At 45.3% G+C, this 16,887-nt stretch overlaps 1 protein-coding gene across 1 annotated transcript; it reads right to left on the bottom strand.

Moving 5' to 3' along the window:
* Positions 1-21: 21 nt before the first annotated feature.
* WNT2 (Wnt family member 2) lies at positions 22-15,965 on the bottom strand. Its single transcript, XM_086740001.1, has 4 exons — positions 15,790-15,965; positions 12,463-12,740; positions 9,223-9,487; positions 22-861 (listed from the first exon to the last, which is right to left on the bottom strand). The coding sequence occupies exons 1-4, from the start codon at positions 15,914-15,916 to the stop codon at positions 632-634; spliced, it is 900 nt and encodes a 299-aa protein (XP_086596127.1). The 5' UTR covers positions 15,917-15,965; the 3' UTR covers positions 22-631.
* Positions 15,966-16,887: the final 922 nt, after the last annotated feature.

Below are 16,887 nucleotides of genomic sequence, written 5' to 3'. Positions count from 1 at the left end.
CCTGTAGTTTCCTTTGTTTTTCATCACGGGCCAATTTCTGTCCCATGGGAAGCTGTAGCGTGCTAACGGTGGCCGGGATAGCCTCAGGTGGCCACCTCACTGAAAACTCCAGTCCACCAGGGATGGACAACACACCTCCAGTAAAACCTTTCACCCAGTGGCCTCTAATTTTTTCTCATGGAGGAAACAGGTGCTCAAACTCCCAAGCACTTCAGTATTCAGGGCACAACTGTGGCCAGCGCAAGATCCTTTGGAAGATGCTTGAGCAAGCTCAGCCCATGCAAATGGTGGTGGTGGTTTTGTATGAAATGCCTCATCTTTGCGTCTTGCTGTGTTCCTGATGGCAGGAATTAATTGCCACAAATGGTCTGGAGGAGAGTTGCATGTTGGTTGGAAGAGTCCCAGCAGAAGAACATCCTTCCAGCGCTGCATCAGTTTATGCAAAGACAACTCTGCAGCAACACTGCCATGCAGAAATGGGAAGTAAAGGCTGTAGAGTATGGATTAATTATTCAGCAGCATCTGTGCAATGAAAGACAAAGGCGTGAAAGTAGAGAAGACTTTGGACGCATTCCCTGCACAGACCAAGAAGGGCAAAAGCTGTGGTCCTCAAGCATCAGTAGCCCGTGCATCATGTCCGGGAGATCCAGCTAGCGCTCTTTGGCGCTTTGCAAGTGTGAATATCTACCACTTCTAGGCAGTCCTGGCAGCGCACAGCACAACACCAGTGGAATTTGCACTCGCATTTTGTCATTCTGCTAACGCGGGAGGTGTCGTAGCCTCTCCCACAGCACATCACTTCACAGCTGTCCATGCCGCGGGAGGTTTGGTTACAAACCCGACCAGCTGTCCCGAGGGACCCTACAAAGGAAATGCAGGAAAGCTCAGGAAGTAGATTTTAAAGAAGGATAGAAAACATATTAAAATCCTCTAATAAGGTAAAATTGCTCTTAAATTCTCAAATTGCTCCTAGAAATCAGGTCTGGAAATGAGGAGGAGTAAAATGGACCAAACACTTCAAGGCTCTGCTTAATTCTGTTAGTATCATCATGCTTTGCTTCATCTTCCCTCTAGCACTTCTAGCTTCATCTAGCACCTCTTTCCTCTCCAGCCAGCAGATACGCTCCCCAAGGCAGCAGCCCCCTCCTGCCCCCTGTGTCCAGTCGCCCAGAGCTGTGTGAAATGGGGCGCCCAGGAGGAGCACCTCCCTGGTGCCTGGGTGCTCATGAGTTCTGCAGGGGAGCTCTGGGTGGGCAAAGGAGGGTTGGGAAAGAGGAGACCACTAAATTTGGTGGCTACAAGGGACACAATGGTCAGAGTAACTGTGCTGCTGGTGGTTAAAGTCTTCACAGAAGTGAGCACAGAAACACCCCAACTACTTGGCATCGCTGTAGCGTCCACCTATGGCCCCCTAGTCCACCAGTTCAAGTGGCAGCTGAAGAGTGTCTGCTCTGTGCACCTCTCACCTCTGCGGGGTAAGCCCCAAAGGTTCTTCTCCTCTTTCTTGACAGAGATCAGCAGAAACTATATTAGAGCCTGCTGTGGACAGAAGGAGGGGGAGGGAAGAGTACCACAGCCCTTCATGTTCTTAAAACCTCTCTGGAGTGGCTCAAATGCCTCTGCCCATCTCCATGTGGCACAAAATGGCTCTTTAAGGCATGGCTTAGCCCAGACAACTACTGTGACACATAAGAGCTGCTGCTCAGCTAACACAAACTTATCTTACACTTTAGAATCTGTACTACAGCTGTTGCCAAATTATTACCACCAATCTGAAGACTTCATGAATGCTCATTTCTTCGCCTAGTTTCTTATGTATTGCTATTATAAATCAATTTCAGGTACCTCCAGGAGAAGAATGTTGTTCTGACATTTTCCCTAGACACAATTATAGCTCTATTCTTCTGTTCTTGGCCAAAATGGGATTCCCTAAATATTGTCTGTGGTCATTAAATTAACTGGAAATATTTTACAAAATGTATTCACAGGTGTACATCAAACATGAACAATTTACCTTCTTAAAGAAAAAAAAATACATGCAGACTAATTCAAAATGGCATGAGCTAGGATAGCAAACCAATCTTAATTAATAAAACTTAAGCTGTAATTAATCTGTAATTATTAAAAATCCAAGCTGCATAAATTCTAATTTTCTCCCCCCCCTGGGCTATGGCATACTTTTGGTTGTATATACCGCCACTGCTGTACTGAAGCAGTTCACAACATACAAGTATTCGTTGTTCCTCCGTCCCCTACTGTCCCCAGCGCCAGGGAGACTTCATGTCTTCTCAGGCCTGGGCCCAGCCACTGAGGCAGCGAGTGGTCTCAAGGACTTGAGTAAAGTCACCTTCTCAGACTGCAGTTTTTCAGGTGACTGACACATGAATCAGCCTCTTAGCCACGGTGGGGGACATGTTGCTCTTTTTGCATCTAAGTCAGGACAGGCTTCAGCTGCTGTCCCAGAGGAGTGTTTCAATCCCTAGAAGGCACCTCAGTCTATATTCCTGTATTTATTTAAATATTTAAACATCTATTGGGTAGAAATATACACCTGGAAAGCTTCAACATCAAATCGCTAGTGCAGGTCTGCCGAGGGTAGAGCAGAAGGGTGTTGCACCCTGGGAGCCACTCACTAGCTGCTGCTGACAGTGGAGGCACTGGCCCCGGCTCAGGGGTCCTGAGCTACAGAGGTGCTGCTGCGCTGGCCAAGCGGAGACCTGCGGAGCCATCCGAGAGGGAAAAGGTAGAGGGAGGAGAAGACACACTGAACAAAGCCAGAGCTCCTGCACCTGCACCCTGGTAAATCCCAGATCTCCCTGCAGTCCAATCCCGCTCACACTGCTGCCCATGGAGCAGTGCTCCGCATAGCATCCTTGGGAAGGCAGCTGAACAGCATTTTAAAGTAAGTCTCTGCTCTTTTGGGGAGGACCTCATGTTGATTGTGGTGACGTGTTGCATCGGGCATGCCCTCCACCAGGGAACCAGCAGTAACTCACAGTCTCCTGTTCCTGCAGCCAGTGCTAGCACCTGGATCCTGAGCAGGGGGTCCCAGGGAGGAGGAGGAGGAGAGGTACCCATACGGCAATGACCCACACAGACACATATCACCTCTGCCACGCAGCTCACCCTGCAAGGCCAGCTGCACCAGGGCAACCTGCATGACAGGCAAAGCAGTGATGCCAAAAGGCCTTTCCCAGTTCCTTTTTTCAGGAATCACTCCACACCGGGGGAAGAGAGACTTCCAGTGGCCCCCAGTGCCCTTGATGTAGGCAGGGCTCAGGAATCAGGAGGGTACAGAGCTACGTGATCTGCCTCTGGTCCTGTAGGAAGCCTGTGGCACAAAACAAACCAAACCCTGCTTCCAGGCCACCACATTCTCCTCCATCCATGATGCTGTACAAAACAGCTGGGACATAAGAACATAAGTTCTGGTGCTTGTATCAGCCCACAGCAATACACATCGCATCCCAGACTGTGCAAAATACAACTGGATAACCACTTTTATAGGCGCTTGTCCTGCCTTCTCTGCTCAGACAAAAAAAAAAAAAGGTACAAATGCCAAGCTTGTGATTAGTATGATTAATGTTTTGTGACAGGAGTTTGGTGGGAATTCCTGCTTACCTCCCTGCATGGGATCCCCCTCACCAACCTTGCTCTGCATGTTGCTTTACCCCACTGACAAGGCCCAGCCCCAAAGTCCCAGAGTGTCTGGGCTGCATAATGCAGGACATCTAGGACAATAACCCCCAATAACTATGATTTGGTTTAGATTCAAAAACAATTGGTGTTTTGCTCTGTGCATGTGGTTCATGTGAGTTGAGCTGGACACTCGATAGCCTTTGCTGTGCCACCATTGCGTGGCGACCGGCCAGGTGTCACTCCTCCACCGGAGGCAAAGCAAAGCCTCTCTCCATCTCAGCATGCCTCTCAACCAGGTGCAGAGCTAGGCTGTGCCACCTGGCTCTGGGGGATGAAGGAAGACCTCACATACTCCTCCACTTGAGGCCACGTAGGGAGGCATCACACCCAGCTGTGATGAGGTGCAGGAGCTGTCCCGGGAAGGTCTGACTGCATTCCTCAGCCAAGGCACAGGTTAGTTTCCAACTGCAAAGTTCTCATTTCCAGATGGGGAGATCACACAGCAGTGAAGAGGAATCTGAGAGGGATACGCCTGCAGGTTTCAGCGGGAGCTTTGCCATTGACTTCAAAATTGAAATTATTTCAGTTGCTAACAGATAGTCAGAAGCTGGCATCATCTGATACTGCCCACAATACAACACCAACATTTACTACACCACTAGGAGAGGAGACTAAATTATCCATAGAATGTGATGAAAGATAAAACAGGTTCACATAAGGCTTAGTTTCTCAGCAACACCAAGGTTTTTTAAAAGTTCAAACAGCATCTTCAGCATCTCTGCAGCCCCTCTCATGAGAACGAAAATGAGCAATAACTGACAGTGAGCAGCCAGGCAAGTTACTGCGCTCCTTGGCGGGCACTCAGATACCCAGGTGATGAAGACAGCAGAAGACACTAAACAAAGGCAGAATTTTGTGATCTTTGCCTGTTACCTGTAATGCACCTCCTCAACACTTAAGAGGCAGGAGTATGTTTTAACTTGTAAAAAGGTTTTGTGCAACCTCTTTGTTTTTATTTCAAGTGTTGGAATTGCCATGCCGACACACAACATTATACCTGCCAAAACATCCACGGCTTTTAATACTGCCAACTTTACAGCCCATGCATCAAACTCTTTCTTCTTGGTTTGTACAGTTATTTTCTTAAGCAAACACATGGTAAGTTGAAAATTATTTTTCCCATTCCTAAAGCACTAAAATTTATTTATTCCTTTGTAACATGAGATTTTCCCTTCTATTTATATTGATTAAAAACCTGGCTTCAAGCAATAAAGTTCATTATTTGATTTTCAACTAAAAAAAAACCAAACCAAAAAACACAAAACACTGAAGCACATACCTCAAATACTAATAGATCTTGCCTGACAGCAGTTCTTTGCAGGCTATACTTTAGTTTCACATTTTTCTTTCACTCCGGACTTGGCCTCATTCATCTCACAAATGCAGCATTTCGCTTACACAGTGCAGCAAGAGAAATAAATTAACACAAAAATGATCCAGAGAAGGACCCGAAGCAAATCACCCTGGGCGTATGATTTGTCACGCAATGCACAGCTCCCAGAGTCTGCCCGTAGCACTGCACAAACATCTCCACAGTGCTTTCCACTGGGAGACCAGGTCTGGAGGGTCCTCAGACACAGCTGCAGCACCGCATCTGTCTGTTGGGGACGCAGGAGATGGCTACTGCAATGCAGATAAGCAACCTACACCCTACGTGCAGGCAGAGGCAGCGATGCTGTCTTTGACAGCATCCAAACTGGGACCATGTGAGTGTTGGGAGAAACCTACAGATGAAGTACATGGCACAGGGGTATGCAGCAGGTCCTGAGGGACTGCTGCAGCAGCCTGAGACCATCTGCATGTAGACACAACCTGCCTTTTTGCTCCGCCACCACCTTCATGCAGCTGAAGCCTCGTTGCTACCAGAACAGTTGCAAACAGTCAACACGTGCTCACTAATGCCATCCTGCACTTGCCCATCACCTCCACCTTGGTGTCCACACTTGCAGACACAACCTCTCCACTCCATATGCACCACCTTAATGTGTGTAGCCAAGCTCAGCTTGCTCTACACACTTTGGTGGGGATCTCCCTGCAGGAAAAGGCTTCACTCAAACACTAAGTTTTTTGGTTGCTCTGTACAAATTAATTTTTAATAAACCTGTTAAGTGTTTTCTTCTGCAGGAAGACGTTTAACTGCTTTAATAGTCTCTGTGAACAACAGCCTGTAATGAAAGCTCGGCCAGCAAGCTGGTGATGGCCACGCTACAACTGCTGATATATTTATTCCTAAAGCACTCTGCTTGTCCCCCAGTAGGTGTAAAACATGATAAACTTGCAACAGCTTTCAATCAAGCTAGCCTGCATGGATGGTCAAATAGCAATCTTTCAAAACTTAAAATGCTTCTCATAGAAGCTTATAAACAGATAATCAAGAGTTTTTTTAGAGCATTTCAGAGGTGAAGTTACACACTCAAGGTAAGAGAGTACATGCTACAGCGGGACTGCCGCTTGTGTAGCCGTCACTTTAGTTCCCTTCACAGCTTTATCATTCCTAACAGGTCTCTCTCCCTGTGTAGTCCTGGGTATGCTGGACGTTTTGGGAACAGGAATTTTATGATAACGTAAAAGAAGACCAAGCAAAGTCATGGCAAAATTTGTAAGTTCATAACGAGATTTTCAAAAGCCCTCTGAGATGTTCTACCACTAAGGCAGGACAGGCTGTCAGGACCACTAAGTCAGGACTGTTTCTATCAAACTATGAGTACAAAATTGTGAGTAAAAATTATTTCAGCATCCATGTGAGCAGAGTTAAGTGAATTCTGAACACTTCTGAAAATCTTCCTTTGGTCCCTTTCTAAAAGACATGAAATCTTAATGCTAGACAAGGGGGTGATTGGGTTATTACATCCTCTTACTATCAAGTTGTTATTAGTGTTTTCCACATATTATCTCACTCCCAGAAGCAATGACTCCTCTTTTCCTCCTAAGAAAAAAAAAAAAAAATCACCACATTTTTCACATTGCAGGGGCAATTCATATGTGCATGTCCAGTTGTCTCCTCCAGACAGACTGCCAGACCCAGTGGGGTGTACTCAGTCCCAGCACCCTCCAGTGGCTGGCCACCATCAGAGAGAAGAGCCACTGCTAAAAGCCCCAACAGCAGAGGATGAGATGCATAGTTTTTTGGATAGGCCGCTGATGATACAATCTCTGAGCACCTTGAATTTACTGATTCATATGTGTTAGCACACCCAAGCCACAGAGGACACTGGCTTGGTCATTTTAAAGTTTGTGAAGCTGGCTCCTGGTCAAGTCATGACGCTTCATATGGTTTGCTCTGGGAATCCTTCATTCAGTCCCAATACTAATCAATCTCCAGATAGACTTTTTTTTTTTTGCTGAAGCACTAAATTGCTTGAATTCTCCAGAGAATGAAAGTCAGAACTATATTCAAGGACATACTAAAGCGCTGTGGTATTACATTATTTCGCTGACGCTGAGAAGCTCCCCACCTATTTCCAAACTCAGATTTCCATAATCTCATTTCTTTTCCAGTCATTTAACAGGGCTGACACTCTGGAGCGCTCAACAGGGCAAACCAAAGGTAATAAAGAAAAAATGCTGCTCAGTTGCTGAAATTAGCTCTCTCAAAGACAGATTAGTTTTTGTACATCTTCTTTCTTTGCTCCACATGAGCAGCAGGGCATCCTGCATCTCATTAAAGGTTTGCTGCAGCTTGCCAAAAATGCGCTCTTCCAAACAGACACATTCTCTGAATTCTGGGCCCTGAAGAAACGCCACCTCATCCGTAGCCTTATCTTGAGCTGAACCAAAGCACACGTCAGATTCTGCCATCTCTGGACAGGCTTGACAGTGTCAGGCAAGCGCGCATAATACACTGGGGTGAATAATGCTCACTCTCCTCCATGATAACAAAACTGACAGATGAGATTAGGTTTAGTACATAGAGATTATTAAATGGCTTTTTGACATAGAATTGGGTCACACATGGGCTCTCCTTTTTTGGGGGGGGAAAGAAATTGTGGGTTTTACAATGAATGAGGCAGCTTCAAGAAATAAAGTTTTGAATAAATCGTAGTCTGCAAAGTCAGTCTCTGCACAATGCCACAATATATCCATTTATTCACTTGGATCAAAGTACTAGACTTTGCAGGATCAGTCACTATTCAAGGAACAATATGTTCTTGTGCAGGTAATAAGCATCACCTGTAAAAGCCATAAATAACAGTTAAAATTACCTTGACTACCCAACTAACCAGAAACACTATACAAAAGAAGTGTACTGGATGAAATTCTGGGTTCACTGAAGTCAATAATACATGACCAGGATTTCACATATTGTTCTTATTTAAGAACAGTTGTTTTGCAATGCTTATTCCAAGTAAACTTGGATTGTAAATACACAGCAGTGCCAAAAAGAGTTGAGTTGCATTGCTATCCAGACACTTACGGATGTGTCATACTGGGTGCAATCTGGTACGTTATACAACCTATTAATTAGTTCCACAACATCTTTCATACATTACTCAGTCTGGCTCTCTTTTCTGAATTTCTGGTTTTCTAGTTGCTAGTTTTTAACTGCCACATCAGGAAATACCATACACAGGTCAAGAACCATTAGCAGGATTCCTGGTGCTTGGCAATGCCTTGAATCCTATAACATTGTTAAGTGTGTCTCTATAGAAATCTCTGAAAGCAGAAAAATTCAGTGTTAATATCAGCCCTGGAACTTTACCTCTTCCCACTGGGGCTGGCATAATTCTTCAGAAAATGTGATGGTTATCATGGACGGAGCCAACATTGTCTCGTAAAGAGGAACAAACAGTTTTGTCACTCGATGCAGTATGCTGCGCCCCACTGACACCTCTGTTCTTTCATCCACCTGCACATCCTCCAGTTGACTTGCACCATGTTACTGACAGCTGCATTGACTGGTGCAAGTGTGGTTTGCACCGAGCTGTCGTATTTCCTACATTACCAACAGGGAGAGGTTTGTCTGCAACTAGAAGGTCCACGGTCCACAGTGAGCTGCAGGGAATGTGCAGATAAAGGAGGACATCAGTATCTTGGGAATCTGCAGCAGTAGCATAACAGTATGGAAGAGAAGCAATGCAACAGGAGGTGCTATCATAGGGACATCGCAGAACTTGGAGCTGCTGTAGTTACATCTGGCAGCTCTGGAGTGAGTTGTGTGATACAAGTGTGTATGTGGCTGTGTACAGTATGGGCGTGCCTCTGGAGCGTAACTTAAACTTGCCTAAAAGCAGCTTTTGCCTTGCAGCATCTCCAGAGCTCCACAGCATGTGGAAGAAACTGCTGAATTATATTAGAACGACTGGCTGTTGTACATCCAGGGACATTGAGGAGCTATTGTCCTTGTGCAGAGCTGTCCTTCCAAAACACCTTCCTGTCTGTTCCCTGCCAGTTACATGCATGGATTTATATATATATATATATAAATACACACACACACACACACTCAATAATAATGATAACTTTTGACCTTCAAAGTAAAAATGTCTGAAACAAAACCATTCATGTGTAACAATAGAGGCTTACCTACATCCCTGTCCCTGATACAGTAGTCTGGAGAGCTTTCAAAGTATACCAGGTCATTCTTAGTTGGCTTCTTAAATCTCTTATTAGCCACAGTGAAACCCGTGCCATCTTGATTCATGACCACCTGAATCGCTCCATTGTATTTCTTCCACAGATAATCTCCTGTTTTCCTAAAGTCTGCCATGGCCAGCCAACAGGTCCTTAGAGTGCATGATCCACTCACACCGTGACATTTGCACTCCTGTTTCAAAAACCGCTTCACGGCCTGTTTAGAAATGCAGTAAAATATACACAGGTAAAACAAACTGTAATTTATGCTTCCCAGTCCTTTTCCAGTCATCCTGCAATGCCAGGCTTGCAATGGGTCTGCAAACCACGGTCTGTAGTGACACCCACTGGTAGCATCAAGTCATCCCCACATGGTTGGTCTCTGGTTGCTTGACTCAACCGTACACACAATCCTCCAGCGGATGGGCCTAACCTTCCCTGCTCCTGCCAGTCATCCCGAGGATCGAGGTGGTCCATAGCACTAGGACACAGACTGGACAGGAGGAAATGATGTGGGATATGGACAGAACCACTCAGCCCCTTGGTAGGCAAAGGAACCCTCTTTCCCCACCATTCCAGCTGAAGCACCACCATGCTGACCCTCTCTAGCTTGCATTCATTAAGTTGCCCTTTGCCCCGAATAGTGTTTAAAATATTGCTTAGAAATTCGTTGTCATTTCATATTTAAATGATTTTGCAGAGACTGTGAAGCATTGTACCTGGGCTAGGCATCTGCTCTACATAAAATTTTAAAATATGGTATTTTTAAAATGCTTATAAACCTTTTAACAAACATTTTAGAATAAGACCTTCATTAGCTTGAACTGGAGAGATCACCATCATTAATTTAATGTCTGGATAGCATTAAATCAATTCAGCTTCATCTCAGACATTTAAGCTACCTGTATGATGTTGGAAAACAGAAGGGTTCATATAAAATAAATAATTCATTCCTAATTCAGAAGATATTGATACTTGATCTATAAATATTATGCTGTAAGGGTTCATGAAATGTGAACATTTTAGAGTTTGTACAAGAGGAACAGTGTCATGGGATGAAGGTAAGAGAGAGGAAAGCTCCATGATTAGGAGTGAGACTGATGCACAGCAGGGTGACATTTTTCAGTCAAGCTCCTAGTAAGAAAGTGAGAATGTGTTATAAAACCAAAGTACTTCTAATTTTCCTTCCTTCCAACTTGTAAACTATTTGACTGCTTCAAAAAAGTCACTGACATTCCCACAGTCCCACTTCATTGCCAATAGTACTATCACAAAAGTGGGATTCTGCTCAGAAAGGGATTTAAGCGGATGCTTGGTTTTAATTATGTGAGTAGAAAGAAGTTAAACTACTTGCATGTTTAAAACAACTTGCTGGACTGAGGTCTGGAATAGCAGAAGAAGTATATAGGAACTATTTTATTTTGTCAGTGATGTTCCTATACTGATACATAGCATATCGTTTTGTGCGATCCATTTGGTGTTATTGTAAATAGATATTCAGTGTATTTGTAAATTTGTAAAATCTTAATAGTCGAGTTTTAAAAGAAACCGATCAACACAGCCCTACCCTTCTGGGGATGAGAAAAAGCCAAGGACACAGCCGGTCTGACCCAGATCTGAATGTCAGGCTTGTGGGTGGGCTGAGCTAGCGAGATCCCTGCAAAACTAAACCTACACTATTGCTCTGTGGGTACAAATCAGCATCCCTTTCTATAAAGCAGGACCTAAAGCATATGAGAATGCATTGATTATTTTTAATGAAATATTTCAATGATTAAAGGTGCTTTATCTTTTTTTTTTCTAAAAACAGAAAACCAAACAAACTACCTGCTTACCAATACTGTCATTATTTGGCATATATGTATTTTTAAACTTACTAAGATACTCAACTCTTTCAGAAAGTACTTCCCTGCTTGGAGCTAATTCACCCCTATAAAGTGTTTGCTTGTGTTGTAGACTGCAGACTCTTTTGGACAGTAACTAAACACAACCATAGTATTGCATATGCCTATCACTGGTCTGAATAGCTTCATCTGTCTATATTACATATTAATGACACCTGCTGGTAATAAAAAGGTGGAGGAAAGATGCTGAAGGAGAAATATTTGTCAAGAAAATAATCTACTTGCAGTACAATTCATTAAAATGAGATCTTTTCTTCTAATAAGTGCTCATTAATATGGAACAATTTTACAGTTTATAAAGGGAACTTTTTAATGCAAAAAGATCAGAATGTGAACAGCTTACTTCCTACTGAATATACATTAAGGGAAACCAAAGACAAGAAGCAGGAAATCTAAGATTCATTATAGAAATAATTGGTCTAGCAGAATAAAATATTTTTCTGTATTATTTCAGGTGTCATGGATGCACCAAATTTTGAATACATTTTGAATAATTAAACAGCATATTCTAGTTTCATGCACTATTCTTACTATTTATAGCTACCACCACAAAATGTTAATGCGTGTATTCCTCAGCCCTTGTACCAGCAGTGGGCAATACTCCTTCTACAGGGCAGCTACTCCTTCTGCTTACCACAATAATAAAGGTGAAGATTATTTTTCTTGAAATTCAAGAGTGGTATTTTCATGCAAGGTTTTGAGAATGGGTTTGTCTAGATCAGGTCATGCCTCAAGGCCAATGCCTTTAGTAGGGACATGTCCTATGGATTTATTTTCTTAAAAAGTGAAGTAATTCTATTTTATGTCTGCTCGTTTTGTGTTTGGGTTTACCACATACATGCAGGAATGGACAGCACGCTTTTTTTCTCCAATGCTATTCTGAATTTGCTCTTTAACAATCAAGCCTGTTCTTTAGTGTGGTCTTCAGCCTCCCTTAGGAATTTCTATTCTTTAATAACCGAAAGTAAAACTCCTTCATATACAAGGAGTAGGCTCAAAACAAAACTTCCATCCAAACTGATCCTGCAATGACTTGGACTCGCGTTTAAATTCCCACACAAGGAGCTACTACGTCACTCAGCCAGGAGCACTGTTAAGCAGTTGCATTCAGTCTGTTTGGAGATCTCTGCTACCTCCAAGGGAGACAGAAACAGCATCTGAGTCTCCCACTTATCCCATACTTCCTCCTAACTGCTCAGACCAGTCAGCAAGAGCTAGTGGTTACCTGCCCCAGAGCCGTGAGAGCTGACTGGTAGCATTTTCAGGCATCTGTTGGATGCACACTCACCTTCCTTCCAGCTCTGTTGTTGTGGAGGTTCATCAGCGCTCTTGCATCTTTTCCTTTCCGTTCTTTGGCATCCACGAAGGCTCTGGCAAATTTAATGCCGTAGTCGATGTTATCACTGCAGCCACCCCAGTCAAAATGGCCCTTGCTGTCTTTGGCAGAGCCTTTCTTCTTGGGATCGCAGGAGCAGGATTTCAGCTCCCCTTGGCTACATGCCCTGGTGATGGCAAAAACAACTCCAGCAGAGGAGATGGCATGTACAAAAGCAGATTCCCGACTACCTGAAACAAAAAAGTAGCTTTAAAAATCGTTGGGGTAGTTAGTTTGAGTAGCTATCCATTCTAACTCTAGCCTGGACTTTCTTGCTGAGCAAAAGATAAAGCTGGGCTGAAATCACACAAATACATATTCCCTGGAGCCAGAATTAGTCATGGCTTAAACTTGGACCCCTCCCTGGTAAAAGCTCATCAATATAGTGTTAGAGTTGGAAAACATTAAATGTTTGCTTCTGATATTGATTAATATACTCTCACAAATCAGTTGTTTTGTACAGATATGTGAATAGGACAGCTGGTATTTCCAACATGTTTCATCAACTTAGAAAAATATATTAAGTGCTATTTCAGAGATAGGTTTAAGAAATTATTAAATACGGACACTGGAACAACATGTGCATTGCAAAATACCGCAAACAACTTTAGAAACTAGCTTTTCCTCTTCAAAGCACTTGGAATAAACTTCCCTGCTTCAAAGGTGGCAGGGAGAAATCTTGGGTGTTATTTTCTGAAAATAAGTTAAATTTAGGTTTTCTGCCTAGAACCAAGCCCGGTAACAAGTTCCATTAAATCAATGGCACTGTTTGTGTCATGCTTGAGGCAGGATTTGGCCTGGCAGCTGTGACTTCGACGTGCCAGCTGTGCAGGCAGTTTTCCCTACTCTTAGCGAAGATAGTTTATTATACCAAATATTATCTGCATTTCTAGACTATGTCTACTCTTAGGCTATCAGGTATGTATTTCAATGCAGTAGTTGCTTAAGTTTATTTTAAGAGGTAGCAATTTACAATTCAGAGCTGTCATATGTTGGCACAACTCTATTTATGGTAATGGGATATTTTAATATTTTTTACATTTTTAGCATGGAAAGAGTGAAAGATAGATTTTTGTGCAGTATCTAAGGCCACTAGCAGTGAGAGAGACCCGTTCAGAGGACTTGTAAGCCTTAAGTAATGTTAGCACAGTCAAGTAGGACTCCAAAGAGGGAATGGTATCTGTGATTTTATTGTAGGGGCAACATTACACCCTTTAACTTATTATTTAGTATGTATATTCCAGTAGCATTTAGATGTTTCAAATAGGAAGGGCCCTTGACTTCCATGTACTGTGCAAACCTTTGTCAAATGCCAGCTAAAAGCTTGCAAAAGGACTGGGCAGACCCTGCCTTCCCTCCACAGCCTTCAAAACCAGCCAGGAGATACTGTGTCTTGTTACAAATCAGGCTTTTTTTAAGATTTCATTTCTGAGAAAATGTCTTCAGAAACATCAACACGTTTTAAAGCATTAATTAAAAAAAAAAAACACTTGATGTTGTTGGAAGAGAAATGTTTAATTTGAGTTTATTAAACTAATCAGAAACGTTTCATTTCAAATTAGAGCAATATCAAGCTACATTTCCCATCGCAATCACTGCCTGTTCAGGCTCAGAGTGGAGCTCAGAAGCCTGACGCCTTAATTCACTCCCACGAGCCAACGCTGAAAACTTCACTTTTGGAAAAACTGCATGTTTACTTTTTTTTTTATGAAATAGCCTCATCAGAATTAGGCCATGTCTTACCAGACGTGTTTTCCTGAATGTCAGACAAACCTCATTGAAAACTTCAGCTAATGGGTGACGTTACTGGTTACTCACAAATAATTGCTGAGGGAACATGAAGCTGGTTACAGAAACCAACTGCTTACCAGCAGCAGAGCCTGGTATCGGATGATGCTCTGTGGATGAAATTCCACTGCTTGGGCCAGCACACCCAATGTCTCCTCTCCTCCTGCCCATCCCTACTGCTAGGGCAATGGCCCTGGGGTGCTTTCCTCCTCCTCTCCCTGCAGGCACCATACTGCTGACAGCCTGGAGAGGCTGTCTTGAATGGTGCCAGGGACATCCCAGGGACAGAAGTGCCAAGGCGGGTCCAGTCCCACCAGCTATGCACCATGGCTCTGCACCTAGCTGTGGCTTTTGGTGACAAGAGCTGCAGTTCAGAAGGATCTCAGCACTTGAATGGCGATGTCCTGGTATGGTAACAAATCTCAGCCCTTTCGTTGAGTCCAAAGGCCCACATAAACTGTCTGAAGACTCACTAGATGCCTTACTCCAACATTTAGATGGCAGCAACAACATCATGCTTAACCATCCCCCCTTACGGTGGGAAGCACATTGTAGTCTTCAACTGCTCAGGGTCTGCACAAGCCTGGCTCACCTCTATTCAGATGTATCCCCGCTTCTCTCTCTCCCAGAGCCTGATCTGAGGGAGTAGTTGTCGCGCCCGCCGCAGGCTGAGGGCCTGGAGGGCAGCGCTGCCCGGACAAGGGCGCAGGCCCTGCACCTTGCAGGCGGGACTGCACCCCACCATTGCGCTTTCCCGGGGAAATGCTCCACCAGGAATGGGTCTGTGGAAGGGGTTGTGTGCTGGGATCCCATTGGGACACAGCCTGTTCCTTTCCGCCCCTCGCAGAGTACTGCTCTCTCTATGCAGGGTGGGCTGTGCAGGAAAGCCCTCTGCCCAACTGCTGCCTTCCGGCACCTTGACTTCTCTGTAGCCCTTAATTTGGGGTGGTCCATTACACAGCAAAAAACTGAGACGTTGGGAACTGCAGAGCCAGCCCCAAATATGCCAGCCCCCTCTTTCTGAACCTCGCCCATGCCTTTCTGCTCTGCTTTTTAAGCAAAGCAGCCCTGCCGTTACCATATGAGCTGTTCTGCTGACTGCAAGACTTTGGGATTATTTTGTGATTCCCCTTCCTTTCCTCCTCAAACGCAGAACGAAGCTTCACCGATGCAAGGACCAAGGGTCACAGGAGGAAAACCTTAACATTGCATCTCCGCGTTGCCAGCCATGGCGCTGACCATCCCTAAAACCCCCCTTTACCCGTTTGAAGAACTCTTTTCGCCCTCAGACTGGCCCTCTAATCCCTCCCCCCACCCCCCACCTTCACCCTTTAGCCCGAAGGCGGGAACGGCGCGAGGGCGCGAAGGCCACGCGCCCCGCCCGACGGGCGGGAAGGCATTGCACCCGCCCGGCCCGGCCCGGCCCGGCCCGCCCCGCCCGACCGGACTCACTGCGCAGGAGGACGCGGCCGAGCAGGCGCTGCCCCCGTTCCAGGGCGTTGCAGTCCCAGCGGTGGCGGCGGAACTGGTGCTGGCACTCGGCCGTCCAGGCGGCCACGCCGCGGCCGATGGAGAGCATAGCCTCGGGGTGCCGCCGGCACAGCTGCCGCTGCCGGCTTACCAGGCCCGGCACGTTGTCGCACATCACCCGCGACGAGCCCACGGCCCCCATGTACCTGCGGGAGGGAAAGGGGCAGGGCAGCGCCGGGGGCCCGCCGAGACCCCCGGGCACCGGTTCCCCCCTCCCGAGCCCGAGCCGCGGCTGCCTCTGCCTTTCTGGTGGAAATCCTTTAAAATTAGGCTCCGATGCTGTGCTTTTTTTAATAACGCCAAGCACTCAGGAGAAGCCCAAACCCCGCCATTACAGCTCCGTGCAGTACTTTGGGGGGGGGGGGGGGGGGGGGGGGAGAATCAACCTTGAGAAAAATTAAATTACATCATCTTCTGTATCCAGATGGTCTCTATTAGTCCTGAAATGTTTCGAAAGGTACCTTTTATAAAACCCAAACCGCCATAGGTGTCTTTTGAAGGGATCAAACAGAAGAAAACGTCCTTTTCTTGTCTTTTTATTACTTTATACGATCGTAAAATCGTTAAAGCCGTGACTTCAAAAAAAAAATTATATATATTTAAGTGGCAGTTAAAAGACACCATGACAAAAAGCCACCGCAATAAATGAAGTTTATGTGGCTGCGGACACAGATAATAATTTTATTGAAATACGCTCAGCCTGATCGATCAGGCTTTGATCCCGCCTCGGCCGGTGTCAGGGTTAAACGCGCTCCCCAGGTTTACAAGGCGCGGTTTAACTCCCTCTTCTACGCCAACACTTCTCACTCCGGGCTGGGTCGGGGTCCCCAGTTTGAGGGGCAGGTTTCTGTCTCCATTCCCACCCGTTTTGCAGCTGCCCCACGCTGACATCAAATGTAAATTCGCAGCGGGGTCCGGCGCTGCCCCGCGGGGCCTCCGGCCCTTTGCACTTGCAGTTCGCAGCTCAGCGAGGAGAAACTTGGAAGAAGGGAGGGGCCGAGGAGGAAGAAAAAAAAAATT

This window comes from Chlamydotis macqueenii, chromosome 1 (assembly GCF_036417535.1).
Source record: "Chlamydotis macqueenii isolate bChlMac1 chromosome 1, bChlMac1.mat, whole genome shotgun sequence".
NCBI classification, from domain to species: domain Eukaryota; kingdom Metazoa; phylum Chordata; class Aves; order Otidiformes; family Otididae; genus Chlamydotis; species Chlamydotis macqueenii.
Note: the sequence above shows the minus strand (reverse complement) of the source record. Positions and strands in the feature narration are given on the sequence as shown.

Excerpts from the sequence above, each read along its gene's own strand:
- WNT2 (XM_086740001.1), bottom strand. The coding sequence starts at position 15,916 with ATGCTCTCCATCGGCCGCGGCGTGGCCGCCTGGACGGCCGAGTGCCAG. Across the intron at positions 12,741-15,789 it reads CGGCCGCGTCCTCCTGCGCA|GTAGTCGGGAATCTGCTTTT; the intron begins GTGAGTCCGGTC and ends TTTTTGTTTCAG. Across the intron at positions 862-9,222 it reads TATCAGGGACAGGGATGTAG|GGTCCCTCGGGACAGCTGGT; the intron begins GTAAGCCTCTAT and ends TTTCCTTTGTAG.